Source organism: Ctenocephalides felis, unplaced genomic scaffold (genome assembly GCF_003426905.1).
Source record: "Ctenocephalides felis isolate EL2017-DRISC unplaced genomic scaffold, ASM342690v1 CF-g0.4_SCAFFOLD_00845, whole genome shotgun sequence".
NCBI lineage: Eukaryota > Metazoa > Arthropoda > Insecta > Siphonaptera > Pulicidae > Ctenocephalides > Ctenocephalides felis.
In genome coordinates this window covers 19,840,556-19,856,947 of record NW_020536999.1, presented here as the reverse complement: position 1 = coordinate 19,856,947, position 16,392 = coordinate 19,840,556, and the positions used below count along the sequence as shown (strand labels likewise).

General features: G+C 30.1%; 2 protein-coding genes, 7 non-coding genes and 1 pseudogene across 9 annotated transcripts; 8 read left to right on the top strand and 2 right to left on the bottom strand.

Moving 5' to 3' along the window:
* Positions 1-1,256: 1,256 nt before the first annotated feature.
* Positions 1,257-1,397, top strand: LOC113364501. Its single transcript, XR_003366190.1, has one exon. It is a non-coding gene; the product is annotated as a U4 spliceosomal RNA (small nuclear RNA).
* Positions 1,398-2,077: 680 nt separating this feature from the next.
* LOC113364503 lies at positions 2,078-2,218 on the top strand. Its single transcript, XR_003366192.1, has one exon. It is a non-coding gene; the product is annotated as a U4 spliceosomal RNA (small nuclear RNA).
* Positions 2,219-2,648: 430 nt separating this feature from the next.
* Positions 2,649-2,720, bottom strand: Trnae-uuc. Its single transcript has one exon. It is a non-coding gene; the product is annotated as a tRNA-Glu (tRNA).
* A 214-nt stretch (positions 2,721-2,934) lies between these two features.
* Positions 2,935-3,008, top strand: Trnat-agu. The gene has a single exon. It is a non-coding gene; the product is annotated as a tRNA-Thr (tRNA).
* A 934-nt stretch (positions 3,009-3,942) lies between these two features.
* On the top strand, positions 3,943-4,015 carry Trnar-acg. Its single transcript has one exon. It is a non-coding gene; the product is annotated as a tRNA-Arg (tRNA).
* Positions 4,016-4,373: 358 nt separating this feature from the next.
* Positions 4,374-8,373, top strand: LOC113380192 (annotated as a pseudogene).
* On the bottom strand, positions 6,859-6,931 carry Trnar-acg. Its single transcript has one exon. It is a non-coding gene; the product is annotated as a tRNA-Arg (tRNA).
* Positions 7,838-7,910, top strand: Trnak-cuu. The gene has a single exon. It is a non-coding gene; the product is annotated as a tRNA-Lys (tRNA).
* Positions 8,374-12,618: 4,245 nt separating the features above from the next.
* LOC113380179 (fez family zinc finger protein 1-like) lies at positions 12,619-14,484 on the top strand. The gene is made up of 2 exons (XM_026619585.1): positions 12,619-12,904; positions 13,510-14,484. The coding sequence occupies exons 1-2, from the start codon at positions 12,875-12,877 to the stop codon at positions 14,482-14,484; spliced, it is 1,005 nt and encodes a 334-aa protein (XP_026475370.1). The 5' UTR covers positions 12,619-12,874.
* Positions 14,347-15,865, top strand: LOC113380163. Its single transcript, XM_026619584.1, has 2 exons — positions 14,347-15,593; positions 15,695-15,865. The coding sequence occupies exons 1-2, from the start codon at positions 14,676-14,678 to the stop codon at positions 15,863-15,865; spliced, it is 1,089 nt and encodes a 362-aa protein (XP_026475369.1). The 5' UTR covers positions 14,347-14,675.
* The last annotated feature ends 527 nt before the right edge of the window (positions 15,866-16,392 follow it).

Sequence of the window (16,392 nt, the reverse complement as noted above, 5' to 3'; positions counted from 1 at the left end):
TTGTAATCATCCTCACTGTTTATCCGAAATCATCATTAGCATTTATAAAGTTGTGTTATAATGTGAATAATTAATTATATTTTTTTTAATTTCAGGGATTTTTTCGTAGGAGCATTCAAAAACAGATAGAAAATATCGTTGCTTAAGAGACGGCAAGTGTCTTGTGATTCGATTAAATAGAAATCGTTGTCAATATTGCCGTTTTAAAAAGTGCTTGCAAGTCGGGATGAGCAGAGATTGTAAAGTATTTTTTTATTATTTAGATTGTAACCTTATGATAAATTATACTCAACCAAACTTCTTTATTCATAATTTGAATAAGATATACGCATTTTTTTATTATCAGTGTCTGTTGGTTCCTCAACTTCCCCAAGAGTTATTTAGCCCGGTCAATTCAAACCAAAAATCAGGGTGAAGGTTACAATAATTCATAAAGATCTATAACTTCGTAAAACTGTTTGAAATACAAATATAAAAGAAATCTCATAAGTCCTCATTGAATTGTATAGCGTAAAATTATACGAGATAGAATTGTATAGCATAAAATTATCTACAAAAAATGTTTCAGTACTTTTTTCCTGCCGATCCACTGTTTTAAAGATACAGTAGAACCTCGATTAACCGGGCTAATTGTTGTAGATAGGCATCCGGATAATCGAAAATCCGGATAATCTAATGTATGAAGAATAACAAAACATACATCAATAAAATCAATATTTAATAAGAAATTAACATTTCCTTATGTATATACACATATATAATTTCTTAGATTATATTACATACATATACTAAACTGCAGCATAAATCGTGCAAAAATTCTAATTGTAGGTATGTACATACTTAAACTCTGTCGCGGTTGGTAGTAGTCCGGATAATCGCAAATCCGTATAATGGAGGTCCGGATAATCGAGGTTCACTGTATATCACTTTGAAAAGTACGTTTAAACTTATAACCACCACTCATCATTTCGAAGGAGGAGTTTATGTTTTAAGGAGCAAATCCGATTTGCTATATATGTATTTCAAATATTATGAAAAATTTGTTTATAATTTGTATGACTTTCAGAAAACAAATCTGTGTATATAAAGTTGAGCAGATTATTGATTCCACTTTATTTTTTTTTTTTTTTGTCAATTTGGAATAAGGCGGTAAGATGGCGGTAAGCATTTGCATGTTAGGGTCGTAGGGTCCGTAACACACGCTGCATTGTACTGTCAGTCTTAGGATATAATAAACTCGCCCTTACCTGTTCACTAGCTTTGCGCAGTGGCGATATCGTAACCAATGAGGTTCTTCCGAGGTGCGATTATTGCTAGTTGAAAACTTTTACCAATACCCCGCCGAGACCACGTGAAATACCGTGGGCTATGGCAATTTTTGGAGGGTCCGAAAGGACCCCAATTATTCTTACATAATATTTCCAGTAAATTATAGCAATTGGTAGAACAATCTTTCTAACTCTATGTTAGATCGTACGTAAATGAAATAACTTTAACAGATATGTCAAGCACGTTGCAACAAGTAACAATATATTATGTAGTAAATTTATAGACATTCCTTATAGACAATGGGTGGACCAGATTTTTTTTTGGTACTACATGAAGTCTCCAGCCGAAAAAAATAGTTGCATTCAATAAAGATTCAGTAATTCTCTAATATGAGTAAACAATTTATCATTAATTTTCAATTTTCTTTTTATATAATAAGTTATTAGCGTTCAAACTCGTGAAATTGATTTAATTTTATTTTCCGCCATGTGATGTAAATTAGCTTGAGTTACATTTGTTATTACATATATGCATAATTACTAGTGACAAGTACATAAACCATTTTACGTTTTGCTTAGGATAAAATATCTCTTATCTTATATAACACATTAATTTTATTACTTGAAATTTAATTTATTGTGTAATATCGTTAAAACTTATGAAATTGCAATAAGAAAGTGTTTATTTAAATTGTATAGATGGCGCATTGGCGCCATCAACTTTCGAACACGACCTTAAGGGTCCTTAACACTCGCTGTGCTATCCCGCCCATGTAAGGATATAATTCCTTAATCCTGTCGGATTCTCCAGCTTTGCGCAGTGGCGATATCGTAACCAATGAGGTTCATCCGAGGTGCGATTATTGCTAGTTGAAAACTTTTACCAATACCCCGCCGAGACCACGTGAAATACCGTGGGCTAAGGCAATTTTTGGAGGGTCCGGAAGGACCCCTATAATTCTTCTGTTTCGTTTACATTCTTGTCAATCCTCTTTCGCATCCATCGTGTAAATTTTATTTCATACGTATTTTATAATACGTGAATTTGAATACGATATCATATACATACATACACATACTTTACAATTTTATTCATGCTAGTAGCCCCTTTTTATATGAAAAGTTCTACGTAACATAGCCTTGCCATAACATTGGTCTATTTTACGGCAGAATCGGCTCCTTAATGTAGTTATGTAAAATTACTTGTCAATTTAAATTTGTTGCTAAAATTTTCATTTCATTATGTTTTATAACTAATGTTACGAAATCTGTTTGCAAAACAGATTTCGTTCACAGTAAAATCTTCAAATCAAAGCTAGTGCATTAAACTATTATTTACGTTATTTGCCAACTAAATTTGTTGTTCAAAATCTAAAATATTTCCCATACCGGGAATCGAACCCGAGCCTCCTGGGTGAAAGCCAGGTATCCTAGCCACTAGACCATATGGGATATGTATAACCTCTCCATCTGTTTCGATTTTCTCCACAATCACTCCAGCTGATTATACATTATGTATCATGTAAATGTCGATTTATTTACTTTGATTTGTGTTCGATAAAACATCATTAAACAAATAATATATTTCATATAATTAATTCTGTAAATTCGAATAAATTTTAAATGCAAATAGAACGTGACTTGCGTTTGTGAGCGGTTTCTATGTGGCGCCGTGGCTTAGTTGGTTAAAGCGCCTGTCTAGTAAACAGGAGATCGCGAGTTCGAATCTCGCCGGAGCCTTGTTGTAAAATATATATTTTTTAAATATTTAGATGAAAAAAGTTTTAAAATGTTATAATATAGTGCAATTTTACATGGCTTGATTATAATCTTTTCTGTCCTTCGTTATTTTTAATAAAACAAACACATCAATATATAAATAATTGTTTTATTAGAAATTTAATTGAAAGAAAAGCTAGCTAGGTAAAGAAAGCTTTTAATTTTATTAATTTAATTGAAATATTTATAGCAATGCAAGCGAATCGCAAATCGCAAGAATGTTTATATAAAATTAATAAATATTTTTGTTTAGTAGTTAATTAAATTATAGTATCAGTTGAGTATTTCTGAAACTAGATTGTTAGAAAAATGATAGACATTGCAAACATTTAAAAAAATGCGATGAAATGCAGTACAAATAAGTTGTGAACATCAACTAAAACACATACCTTTATAAATTCGTGTGTGTGTGAATTTTTCGAATTCGGTTGCATCGATTTCAAAAATTTGGAAGCTTTACAATTCTTGTGATAAAACTTCATAAGAAATTGCGTTAATTAGATTTACTTGATTATTAGCCGATACTTATCATATTAGCAAAATTTTCGCCATCGTTTTCTAAATTTTCTATATCGATTTTGAAAATTCAAAAACTGATTAGTTAGATATCGTCTTGATTAGATTTTGTTGAAAATTTCTTTTGACGATTTTAATGATACTTTGCATATTTATAAGATTCAGGGTCTAATTGAACATAATAATCTAGGGTTACGTTTGAGGGTCCGAAAGCATTTAGTTGAGTATTTCTGAAACTAGATTCTTTGAAACATAGAAAAGGTTGCAAACATTTTTTTTAAAAAAGGAACGAGTAATTCAGAACAAATAGTTTGGGAACCATAGCTATAAGACATACCTTTATAAATCTGTGCTTGTGAAAGTAATCTTGTCTTCATGTGGTCCTGTGGCGCAACGGATAACGCGTCTGACTACGGATCAGAAGATTCCAGGTTCGAATCCTGGCAGGATCGAATTTTATTTCAGAGTACCTTAGCTTAATCTTTTATTTCTGGTGGTGTACTATTTATACTTTTTACTCGAATAAGTAAAAAAAAATTCAAAAAAAAAACAAAACCACCATGCAATATAATTAATAATATCCAATTCAATCTAAAGTTATTACCACAATGTATCAATGACTCAAGTGTGTTTTAAGTACATCAACATTTACAAACAAGTTATTTGTAAAGAAATGGTTGAACATTAATTTATTTCTATCTAATTGGAAAATGTATATAATTTGTTTTTCATTTAAGTGAGATAAGTTAATGCTTGCCACATAACAGTTTACTATTTAATATTGAATGTATTTGATTTATTGCTAGAGTAATGGGTTAGTTAATTAGTATTTAGTTAGTTCTTAATTAGGAGTTCTTCGATATTCATACGCATACGATACTAGCTTTTTGTTTCTACATATTTCAAAACAACTGGCAATTTGTTGAATTATCATGTTTGGTTTTACGCTGATTATTCGTGAATGTTTCAAAACAAAGTAATAAATGTATTTAATTAATTTATATTTTTTCTATTTTACAGCTGTTAGGTACGGACGCGTTCCTAAGCGTTCGAGAGATGTTTGCCAACAAATTGTCGATGAGACGAGTAGGGGCTCCATAGTAGTTGCACCCCCAAGTTTGACGCCCCCGAGATCTTTGACTTCGCCTCCGGATGACCAAATACACAGGTTAGTAATCAGAAAATTTTGAAGTAGTAAGTATAAGTTTTTACTTTTATTATATTAGCCATGAAGGTGACAATCTTCATGGCATTGAGCTTTTACGGGATGGTTGCTACCCGTGGTAGAAGGAGTAGCGGAGGGTTAGATAGGACTAATTGTTCACTTCTAAAAGTAAAGTCCGCAAAACAACATGTATAATAAATAATGAAAATAAATATATCTTCTTCACTTATATCTTAGTAACAAATCAGTGATGGTAATAGGAACTGCACCAAACTTATGTGTATACAAACAAATCAGTGTTTAATACAGTCCACAGCTACAATGGTAAATTATAACCCAACAACCTGAGTTAACTAAGGAGAATATTAATAAATTTCATAACCACGTGACACACATACAGGTATCAATTTACATTTAGGTTAAATATTTGTTTTGAACAAATAAAGTCACATTTTCAATTTCTCACTGGAATTAGCTGACGGTTTACTAGAAATTACAGAAAATAATTATTTTTAAATTTATTTTTTTTGCGATTTATTTACCCAATTTGTTTTTTAAATTTCTAAACTTTTCTGTATTACAGATACAAGAAACAGAAGTTCTGCTAAGTTGTACCTCCGAACCATCCCCTTACGATATTATAGCTTGCGTGGGTCAAGCTCACAGGACCCATTGTAGTTACACTGAAGAAACGATTCGGACCCTGGTCAAAAGGCCTGTTGGTCAAGCCAGTACAATTTCGGAAGAATGTGAGGTAATTTAAAGCTTTTAATATTTAATAATCAATTAAGCTAAACTGTAAATTTTCTAGTTTATTTTAATATTTTATCTTTTACCCAGACTGCACCAACTAGTTCAGAAGCAATTTTACTTCATCAGCGTGTATGGTTATGGCAGCAATTTGCATCCAGGATGACGCCAGCTGTGCAGAGAGTAGTGGAATTTGCCAAAAGAGTCCCTGGGTTTTGTGATCTCATGCAGGACGATCAGCTGATACTTATCAAACTTGGATTTTTTGAGGTGGGTTAAAAGTTCAGCAACTAGAATTAAAATATAAATACTCTGATTCAAACCCAGATTGAAAATTTATTCTTGTTTAATAAAAAGAAATACGTATTTAACTTTGAATAGTATGGTAAAGGTTTTATTAATTACATTTTCTAACTTTCTAGGTGTGGTTGTCTCACGTTTCAAGAACGACTTCAGATTCTGCATTGATGTTTGATGATGGAACATATTTCACGAGGCAACAGTTAGAAATTATTTATGATGTAAGTGCATAATATTTATTAGATTTATCTTATATAAAAAGATTTTGCGATCATTTGATGTATCTCAATGAGGATTATCGTTGCTCAGTTTTGTGCAACGATCGGTCGAGCCGTTTTTTTGTAATTTGGGAAAAGTGTTAAACTTTTCGACCACATTTAAGCTCATACTACCGAATCGATTTAAAAAATCAAAAACTATTCGAAAGATATTAGTTTGAAATGATACTGATCAGTTTTAGGTGAAATATAACGAGTCGTTTTCTTGTAATTAACTGTTGAAAAAAAATTTAAGCGATTTTTATGGTACTTTTTTTGGCGATGTATATCATGGTCTTATAGAACTTACTGTAATATTAAGGCCTTACGACAAGGAGTTTAATTTAAAAAATGCATCAGTGTTTGAGAATATGAGTAGTTTTTTTTTTTGACGTTTGTTAAAATAGAGATTTTATTCAAACAATATATATACTTCTACGACAAATATTGCAATCGTTGCAAAATCAAGAGTATCAGAATTATTTGACCTCATGTATGCATTTAAAATGATAATGCGAATTTAATCAGTTCACAAAGTTTCGTTCGGTAATTTTTGTTGATACTATTAATGTTAGTACAACTAGTTTGTTTACGGCTAAAAATATATGAGCACGATTTTGTTAAATTATATTAAATTCAAAAATATACTTTTATGATGATAATTTTATTAAAGCAAGAAAACGTCCAATGAAACTAATATTGCTCATTTGAATTTGATTTGATAAAAAATGAAAGTTAAATTTTATTAGGATTATTTTAAACAATCATATAATTTATATGAATTTGTATTATATATATTTATATATAATTGGCAAAATATTTGCGATCCTGCCAGGATTCGAACCTGGAATCTTCTGATCCGTAGTCAGACGCGTTATCCGTTGCGCCACAGGACCTTATAACCAACCTCATGTAGTATAAGTTAATTCACAATAATACAAAAATATTTACTAATTTCTGATTTTATTTATAAATATTTCGAAATAAATTATTAATAATAACTAAACCATGTTGGTTTCAATCAATAAGTCGTTGTAATAATACTTTAACTCTCCAAAAGAGAAATTTGTTTTACCGATTTCCAACTTTTTTTGAGCTTCAAGTCGTTCTAAATCGTTGCCGCTAAAATTCACCTTAGTATTTTCTCAAATTCGGTTGCATCGAATTCAAAAATTAAAAGTCTTATGATGAAACTTTATAAGTAATTGCGTTATTTACTCGACAATTGGCCGATACTTATCACATTAGCAAAATTTTTCGCCATCGTTTTTGCTAAATTCAAAAACTGATTAGTTTGAATCGTCCTGATTCGGGGGCGTCCATTAATCACGTGATTGATTTTTAACAATTTTTGGATCCTTTCTCCCACTTGGTGATACGTGGTGATATTTAAAATTACCTCCTCCCTCGCTCTCCCTACAACAATCACGCATATTTTAGTTACGAGTAAAAATGGTAAAATTTTTGATTTATTTTGAAAACATTTGGATTTTTTTTTAATTCAGGTAAAAATAAATACACGTGATATCTTACTATACCCCTTTCTTCCCCACATGATATTTTGTGATTTTTTGTCGAACCCCTCTTTTTCTCCTTAAAAACACTCGTGATTAATGAACGCCCCCTAGATTTTGTTGAAAATCTTTTTTGACGATTTTAATGATACTTTGCATAATTTCAAGGTTCAGGGTCTAATTGAACATAATAAAATATTATAGGCCTACGAAACGAAGTTTCTAAGGATAGCAAGGATAATTTAATCTTATGAGTATACTCTAATGTCTAGAGGTCTGTTTTCACAAGCCCGGCTAGCTCAGTCGGTAGAGCATGAGACTCTTAATCTCAGGGTCGTGGGTTCGAGCCCCACGTTGGGCGAATATATTTTATAATTTTTTTATGAATTTTCAAACATTTTCATATCATTATTTTATTTTCTTTATTACATTTTATTTAGTTAATTATATTTCCAGAACGAGTTTGTCACGGCTGCTTCGTTTTACGAATTCTCTGAATGCCCTGGGTCTAAGTGAGACTGAACTAGGACTTTTCTCATCGTTAGTTCTGATCGCCCCAGACAGGGCCGGAATTAGCGTCCACAAATCAGTCACAAGGGTACGGGAACGTCTCACTGAAGCACTAAGAGTGCAGATATCCAGGACCAGACCAGGAGAACTGAGTCCTCTCTTGCCAATTTTAGAGGCCAAATTACCAGAATTAAGAGTTCTTGGATCGAGACATTTCGCATCTGGATTGGTTTAGGGGAAACTGGACAAATTTAAGATTGCCACCGCTTTTTGCTGAGATTTTTGATATACCGAAGTGTGAAGATGATAATTGAGATTAGAGGTATTTATGTAGTTCTTTAGAATGTTGGAAGATTTAAATTGTAGGGTATTTTATCTGATCTTGAGGTTTCAATTGAATCTAAATATAAAGATACATAAATAATTTTAAATTTAAATGGGGAACTTGATTTGTTGGTCAAATAAAGAGATTCACACATTAATTTTAAATAATCAAACTCATTAGATTACAGTTAAATTTTTTAAAATACTCATTAAATTATTTTTTCTATTTCATTAGTCATACATTCATCCCGAGGGTAAGTTATTGTAATCGTCCAAAAATCGAAATTGAAAATTTTTACAATTTATTTACGTTTTGAAGGTTGAACAACATGTGTGTGTGTGTGTGTATGTATGTATGTATTGGATACAATGTTTCGTCCACGTTTTCGGGCGCACTGATCAACCGATTTGAATGGTTCAAAAAACATTCGATTCCTATTGATAGGGAGATCTGCTGATTAGATTTTGGCAATGCAGATCCAGCCGATATGGAGATAAAGAGCAAAGAGTGCAGAAAATAGAAATCGTTTTTTGAGAGAACGGAGCATACGATTTGAATGATCTAAAAAACATTCAATTAGTAATGATTGGGAGAAATGGCTATTAGTTTTGGCAAAGGCAGGCCCGGCTATTTCGAAGATACAGAGCTAAATAAACAAAAAATGGCAGTTTTTGAGAGAAATAAGCATCTGAATTGAATGATTCAAAAAACTTTCTGCTTGTGTTGACAGAACACTTGCTTTTGAAAAAAAATTTTTTTGAATATCGAAAATAAATCAAATATTAATTGTTTTTCTAGCTAAAGTTCTAAAGCTCAATAATATACTCAAAATAATTAATTTTAACTCTGCAATTCAGCTTATATAATTCATATAAATATTAAACAATACCGATTGATTAAGTTTGTTTTTTAATTTCTGCAAACATATATAAGTTATATTAAAAAACTTTAAAATTCATCTCCAATATTTAATTACGGTATGGGAAGTTCCAGCAATTTGGCTTCACACGAGTTTTAAGATTATTTACAGATTATACTATACATATTATACTTTTCAACGTCATTGATATTTTTTTTTAATATTATCATTTTATATTCATACAAGATTATTAATAATTTTTTGACTAGAAATTAGTTGTTTTTTTTGTTAATTCAACAATAATAAAGTTTATATTATGACTAAGCATTTGAAGATTTGGACTATATGATGAAAATATAATCCTAACTAATGAAATAGAAAAAATAATATGTATAAAATGCCACTACTGACTTATTGATAAAAATATCAACAAATTTCCATACCATTTGACTATTTTTGATCTATTAAAATATTCATTTTATTAGATCTAAAGTGTGAGATATTAATAATGGTGTTTAACAGAATTTGCATGCTCAATTAAAAATCATTGGATATTAGAAAAATATTTATATTAAATTATTATAAAATTATTTATTATGAAGATTCTATTTATTACAAAGCATTTATTTAAAAGTGTTCATTATTTATATGATATTGGACGATGAAACAAATAAGCAATGATAATGTGCGCAATATTAATAGTAGGCTAAATAGAAATTAAAGAAGAGTTAATTAGACAATTTATTAGCTAGATATGATTTGTCGTGATATGATCAACTTGTTGGCCAAATTTTGGTAGTTTTGGTTCAAATGATAATATTTATAAATATATTAGTTATTTAATGGATAATGTTTAATGTGTATGGCATATCATTCCACAAGAGCTTAAAGCTTATATAAGTAAAATTTAAGAATTCGATTGTTGATGTATATTTTTATGTTTATGAAAAACAGGGTTACTGGAAATTGTATTGATTGTATTGCCCCTCATCACATTTTCATAATAATTAAAAATCTATCTACCATAAATGATGTAATATATATAGTTATATTTTGAAAGCAAAATTTCTTCAAATCATTTCATTATTTGATAATATTGATCATGAATTTACATTTTGTTTTTAATGTTTTTTTTCTAGAGGGGCATATTATATTTTTTGATGATAATACAATATTAAGATTCAGATAATATATATGAAATGATAGGCGATGAAAAATTTAATAAATCGCAAAAATCTTAGAAAAAACAGACTGAATAATTTTAATAAATTAATATTAGAATTAACATAAAATTAGTATAATATTTAAATAAGTATACTTTGTTAATTTATTATAAATAATCTAAGTTATATAAGTAAATTGAATTATAGAGCGCTTCAAAACTTTTTACCATCAAGATTGAATTTAATTGAAATGCGTACGAACTAGTCCCAAAATTTTAAAATTTAATTCTTGTCCCAAAATTTTAAATGAGTAATTAATATGTAGTTAGTTCTTCATGTATTTTGATGTAAAATCAAATTTTCGCACAATATCCAGTGCAATTAATTTATTTTAAAATAGCCAAAATAAATGGATTATATGTTTGGCATTTAAAGATTAAAAATGACAATTTAAAGTTTCAAAATCAATTTCTGGTACATTTCAGTAGATTAATAAGTACAGTAGGAAATGGTCTATTTATTATTTTCACTTTTACCATTTTTACTAATGATATGAAAAACTAATTACTGAGCACAAATTACCAATTCTCTAATTGAATTTTATACAATGTCAATTTTGAACATTTTATATTCTTATGAATATTTGTTTAAATAATTTCATGGTTTATTTTTATGTCATGATTTTTGAAGCGCTACAATTGTACCTATTTAGAAATAAATTTACATATGTCTTTTAATCAAAAATGTTATCAATAATAATGCTATTGGACATCAAATTTTAACCAAATTAGGCAAAAAATCAATAAAATCAAAAACACATGTTTTTGTGTAGAAAATCATAGATGTGGTGCTAAAAATGTCAATCATTCAAATTTAATCAATTGACTTCCTATCAGGTTTAGTTGTATGTTAATAGAGAGATATCTGATCCTATACCAACACATTATATATATATATATATATATATATATACATATATATATATATATATATATATATATATATATATATATATATATATTGTAACAATAACTAAAATAGCATTTGTAACATTGTGCATTTCTATCAATGTTTTGTTAATGTGACCACGAATGTATATTCCTAAATACTAAATATAAATATATAAATATTTGATTAATTAAATACATTTAGTTCATGCAATTTTTATCAATTAATTTCAATTCATGACAATCTGGTTAAACTCATTTTTTCGTGTGGATGTATAATATGAGATAATAATTGTAGAATGTTATTAAAGTATCTTCTGTAAAAAGCGACGATTGTTGATGTATAAAGTTTACAAATTTAGATAAATTCTCTAACTATGAACATTATAATCATTATATATGTAGATTATTTATTACACTTATATATATTTATGTTGGAGTGGCTTTGAAAGACATTTATTTGTATTTATCTACTTATGTTTTGTATTTTATGTTTTTATATAAAATATATAAATTAAATTTTCTTCTGTTTATTTTGAAAACAAAATTACAAAGTGCATGAATATATTTTTAACTTTGTTTGTGTGTGCGGATACAAATTTTCGTCGACGATTTCGGGAACACGGTTCAACCGATTTTAATTATTCAAAAAGCATTCGATTGCTATTGATAAGGAGACGTGCTGATTAGTTTTTGGCAAAGGCAGGTCTAGCCGTTCTGAAGATACGGGGCAAAAAGTGCCAAAAACGGTAACTCAGTTTTTAAAAGAACGGAGCGTCCATGTTCAATATTTCAAAAAACATTTTACTTGTATTGAAAGATGAAAAACTGATTAAATTTTTGGGAAGGCAGGTCTAGCAGTTATGGACTCTCAATAAAAATAAATTGAAAAACTGACATTTGGCGGTCAAAAATGTTTATTGGACATATGCACATCAAATTATCAGATATATTGTAGAGATTTTAATAATGTACAGATTTTGTGTAATTTTTTTTGGGTTCCGTACCAAGAATTTTAATTACGGTACGGGAAGTTCCAGCAATTTGCCTTAAGGCACGATGCCATGCATCCTACTAGTTTTGAAAACAAAATTATAAAGTGCATGAATATATTTTTAATTGGTTCATGGCTAATCATATCCAATAAACAAACCTTTATTATATAGTGTAGCCGTTGTTTAAAAGAGGGTGCCACAAGTCCGTTTGAAAATGTAACACGCCATTCTGCAGAATCTACTCTCGACAATTTTAGTTGCGTTGGATTTGTAAGCGCGCCGGCTTGATTTAATATTTTTATACAAAATTTAATATAGGTATGATCTGCAAAAAGTCAGTGACGATTTTATATTTCTAAAAAATTAATTATTCCTTCGAAATGAAATGCGATTACAACATTGTGGACTGTTCTAATGCCGGATGTGATTTGTGATTGTGTGAAGCTGCCATGTTGAATATTGGTTAACCCGTGCTTCTCTATAATTATTATAAAGAACTTGGTAAAAGTATTTACTAGTATACATCATGAGAAAATCAGTAAATATTGTTCGAAAGGTATTGAAAGTTGAAACATCTTTAAAGTCGTTAGAAATGCTTGCTTAATGCGATACAAGTATTAACCGTTTGTCAAATGGAAATGCTTCTTATTATTTTTTGTGTGTTTCCCGCGTTTTCCGTGACAATTTGATTTTTATTTATTTAGAACATAATGGGAATGTATGAGTTTATACTAATTCATTGTTTTATAGAAATACATCTTTAGTACTCGACTAACTTTCATTATGAATGGTTTAACCTAATTTCGCTTGTACGTTTTTGCTTGCTTCTTATTGTATTCTTGCATAGTATAAATCTTGACAGATTAATTATATGTTCAACATAACACTTTTATTTTTACTTTATATAAATATATAAAAATATAAAGGGTATATATTTATACATGTATGCATATTCTAAACAGTTCAAAATCATTTACATAATTGCTACAACATTTATGACACAATTTTAACCCCACTTGTATTTGCATTGTGTATTTATATTTATGGTGTATTTTCTATTTATCTGCTGTTTAATAGTAACTATTTCAGCTTCACAAGCTCTCATACATTATATATAGTATAGTTTTTAGTTCATTTTGTACAGTTTCATTTCGCTTTTAGGCCTATCCACCACAACAGAGTTCTGACATAAATCGTAGAGTGATAACAAAAACCATGCCAGCTCAAAATACTAGTTCCACAGTCCCTCGCATTCTAAAGCAGAAACCAGCATGTGAAAAATGCTTTGTCTGTGATGGAGATATTGAAACTGTCGGATTTCCATTAATTGTGACATCTACACTTTCAAGTAAAACATCATTACCTAACAAAATTGGCAAACTTATGGGAGATGGCTTTATGGTCATTGTGTCCATGGATGATGTAATATGTAAGAGGTGTTCATCTTTGTTCAATCATATGGACAGGCTTGAGACTGACTTGGAACGAGTTCAAAACACTCTCTCTGGGTACCTTAAAGTTAAATATAAGATCAGTGATGATGATATTGAAAAACCACCAGCAAAGATGTTAAAAATGGAGCAGAACGAAGATTTAAATAACATTTTAGAAGCAAGTAATAATGCCTCTGTAGAGGTTGAAAACCAATTATCCAATATGTTTGGTTCGCCTGTTAAAGTTTCTCAGAAAGATGATAGGACGAGAACAGTTAGACTTTACAAATGTGCTTCATGTAATTTCAAAACGACTGATCTACAACAATTCCAACCTCATTACGAAAAATGTTCCAAGAAGAATGTAAAATCGAAAGAAAGTGAACATGTTAGTCTTAAAACTTTAGAAGCACAAGGTGCTGCTCCAAAGGTTGATATCAAAAAATTTTCTTGCAATATTTGTAACTTCAAAATCAATGACAAACAAGCATATGAAGAACATATGAAGAAACATGTTAATCTAAGGCCTTTCAAATGCAGAGTGTGTTCTCAAAGATTTGAAACAGGGAACAAGCTACGACACATGCTAGGACACATCAACCTGATTATTTCAAATGTGGTATTTGCAATCTGCCTTTCCCAAAAAGAGAGGCATTGGTTAAACATCTGGAAACTCATGAAACGGCTAAAACTAATATTATAACAGTATCAACATCCACACCAAGCACCAACTCAACGCAAAAACTTCTACAGGCGTCTATTGAAGAAGCTTTAAGAGACACAGCAAATGAAGCAGAAGTTCCAGCCAAAACTGTAGATAATAAGGGCATTGAATTTTACTCCTGTCAAACATGTTCCTTAACATTCTTGCAAGAAAGTATTTACACACAACATATGAAGCAGCATAGAGGTGATGGAAAAAAGATTGGTCAAAGTTTAATAAGGCAAGATGTTCGAACAAATAACACAAGTATTTTGAATACCCAAAGCACTGAATTGCGAGATGGTGATTTGGAAAGCATTTTTGAAAAAATGCATTCTGAAAAGACAGAAGTTCCAGTTGTTGTCACTACTACAGCCAATAACACCTTAGAGCAAGTTACATTTAACATCAGCATTCCACAAGATGTAGACGCATTGGATCCTGAGCAGCAAATAACAGCTAGCACAATACGAAAACATGAAAATGTTCTAATCTTCAAATGTGAAACTTGCAACGAAGCTTATGGTGACAATGATCATCTGAAATTACATTATGTGACTTCTGGACATGGGCCTTCACATTCTCCACCTATGCCAATTGACATGCCAAATCTGGATGAACCTGAAGCAGAATCTAGCAAGAAATCAGATTCTGATGCTACAGCACCAGAAAATGTTGAGAAACCTGCAACCCCAGAAACTAACAGCTCTCAAAATACTTCTGATAAACCTGCTGAAGCAATGCCTTTAGAAGAACACCGAAGTGAATCTAACACTGATCCTGTGCCCATGGAAGTGGAAAATATGAATCCTGAACAACCAGAATCAGGAGAGATCAAATTGATGTTGGATTCAGATAATCAATTGATTACGAGTGACGGTCAGATTTTACAATTGGACAATCATGTTCTGACTGATGCTGATGGCAATCAAATTATAACATCTAGTGATGGGCAAATTCTAACAGTACAAGGAGCTGATAACGAACAGTTGCAACAATTGTTACAGAGCGTTGGTGTTGTAGTTCAACAAGAAGGGGGCGAAGAAGAACAGATGCAAATGCAATTAGATGGATCACAAGTTATTATTGTACAAACTGATGAAGGAGAGGTAATATAAATGTTTATTTTATTTATGAATAGCTGATTTTAAAATCTTAATACCTTAATATTAAGTTCTCTATTTTTTATACTTTTAATATTATTTGGCAGGTTCAAATGACTTTAGAACAAGCCCAAGAAGCAGGTATTGATTTATCACAACTAATGGCTAAAGATGATAGTGAATTAGCAGAAGGCGAAGAAAAAGAGGGCATGGCTTTCAATTTAGATGAACTTTGCCAATTACAGAAGGTGAAAACTCAGAACAAGCTCAAGCCATGACTGATGAAATGGAAGAAAAGGTACTATAAATTGTAATTGGGAATTTGATTAAACTTTTGTTTTTTCCAGTATTTATTTTGCAGTTTTTAGTATTACTTATAAGTTAACTTTTACTATTTACTTTTGTTAATAATATTCTTAATGTCATTAACCTATATTATTGTTTCAGTGATTTGAATTTTTGAATACAATCAAATGAAAAATGGAAGCAAAGGTGAAAATGTCGTATATTTATTCAAACATAAGAAGAGGCAAAATGAACTTTTTATATATACCTATTTTTTTATCAAATTCTTCTAAATCGAGATCAGAATGAGAATGAAAGTTTAACTTTCCTATGGTATGGTTCTAATAACAGCAGACAGAGCTTGAACATTATTTTTATAATCTATTCTATGAAGACAAGATTCTAATTTACACCTTCTGAGTTGATTTCTTAGAAAAAAGTTTTGTTGAAAGGACTACTAAAATCAATGTAATATAATAAAAAGTATAAAATCTTTTAAGTAATTTGCTTTCATTATAGT

Bases quoted from the DNA above. Each gene is read 5' to 3' on its own strand.
- LOC113380163 (XM_026619584.1), top strand. From the start codon at position 14,676: ATGAAGCAGCATAGAGGTGATGGAAAAAAGATTGGTCAAAGTTTAATA. The intron at 15,594-15,694 runs GTAATATAAATG...ATTATTTGGCAG, and splicing joins TACAAACTGATGAAGGAGAG to GTTCAAATGACTTTAGAACA.
- LOC113380179 (XM_026619585.1), top strand. From the start codon at position 12,875: ATGAGAAAATCAGTAAATATTGTTCGAAAG. The intron at 12,905-13,509 runs GTATTGAAAGTT...TTTCGCTTTTAG, and splicing joins CAGTAAATATTGTTCGAAAG to GCCTATCCACCACAACAGAG.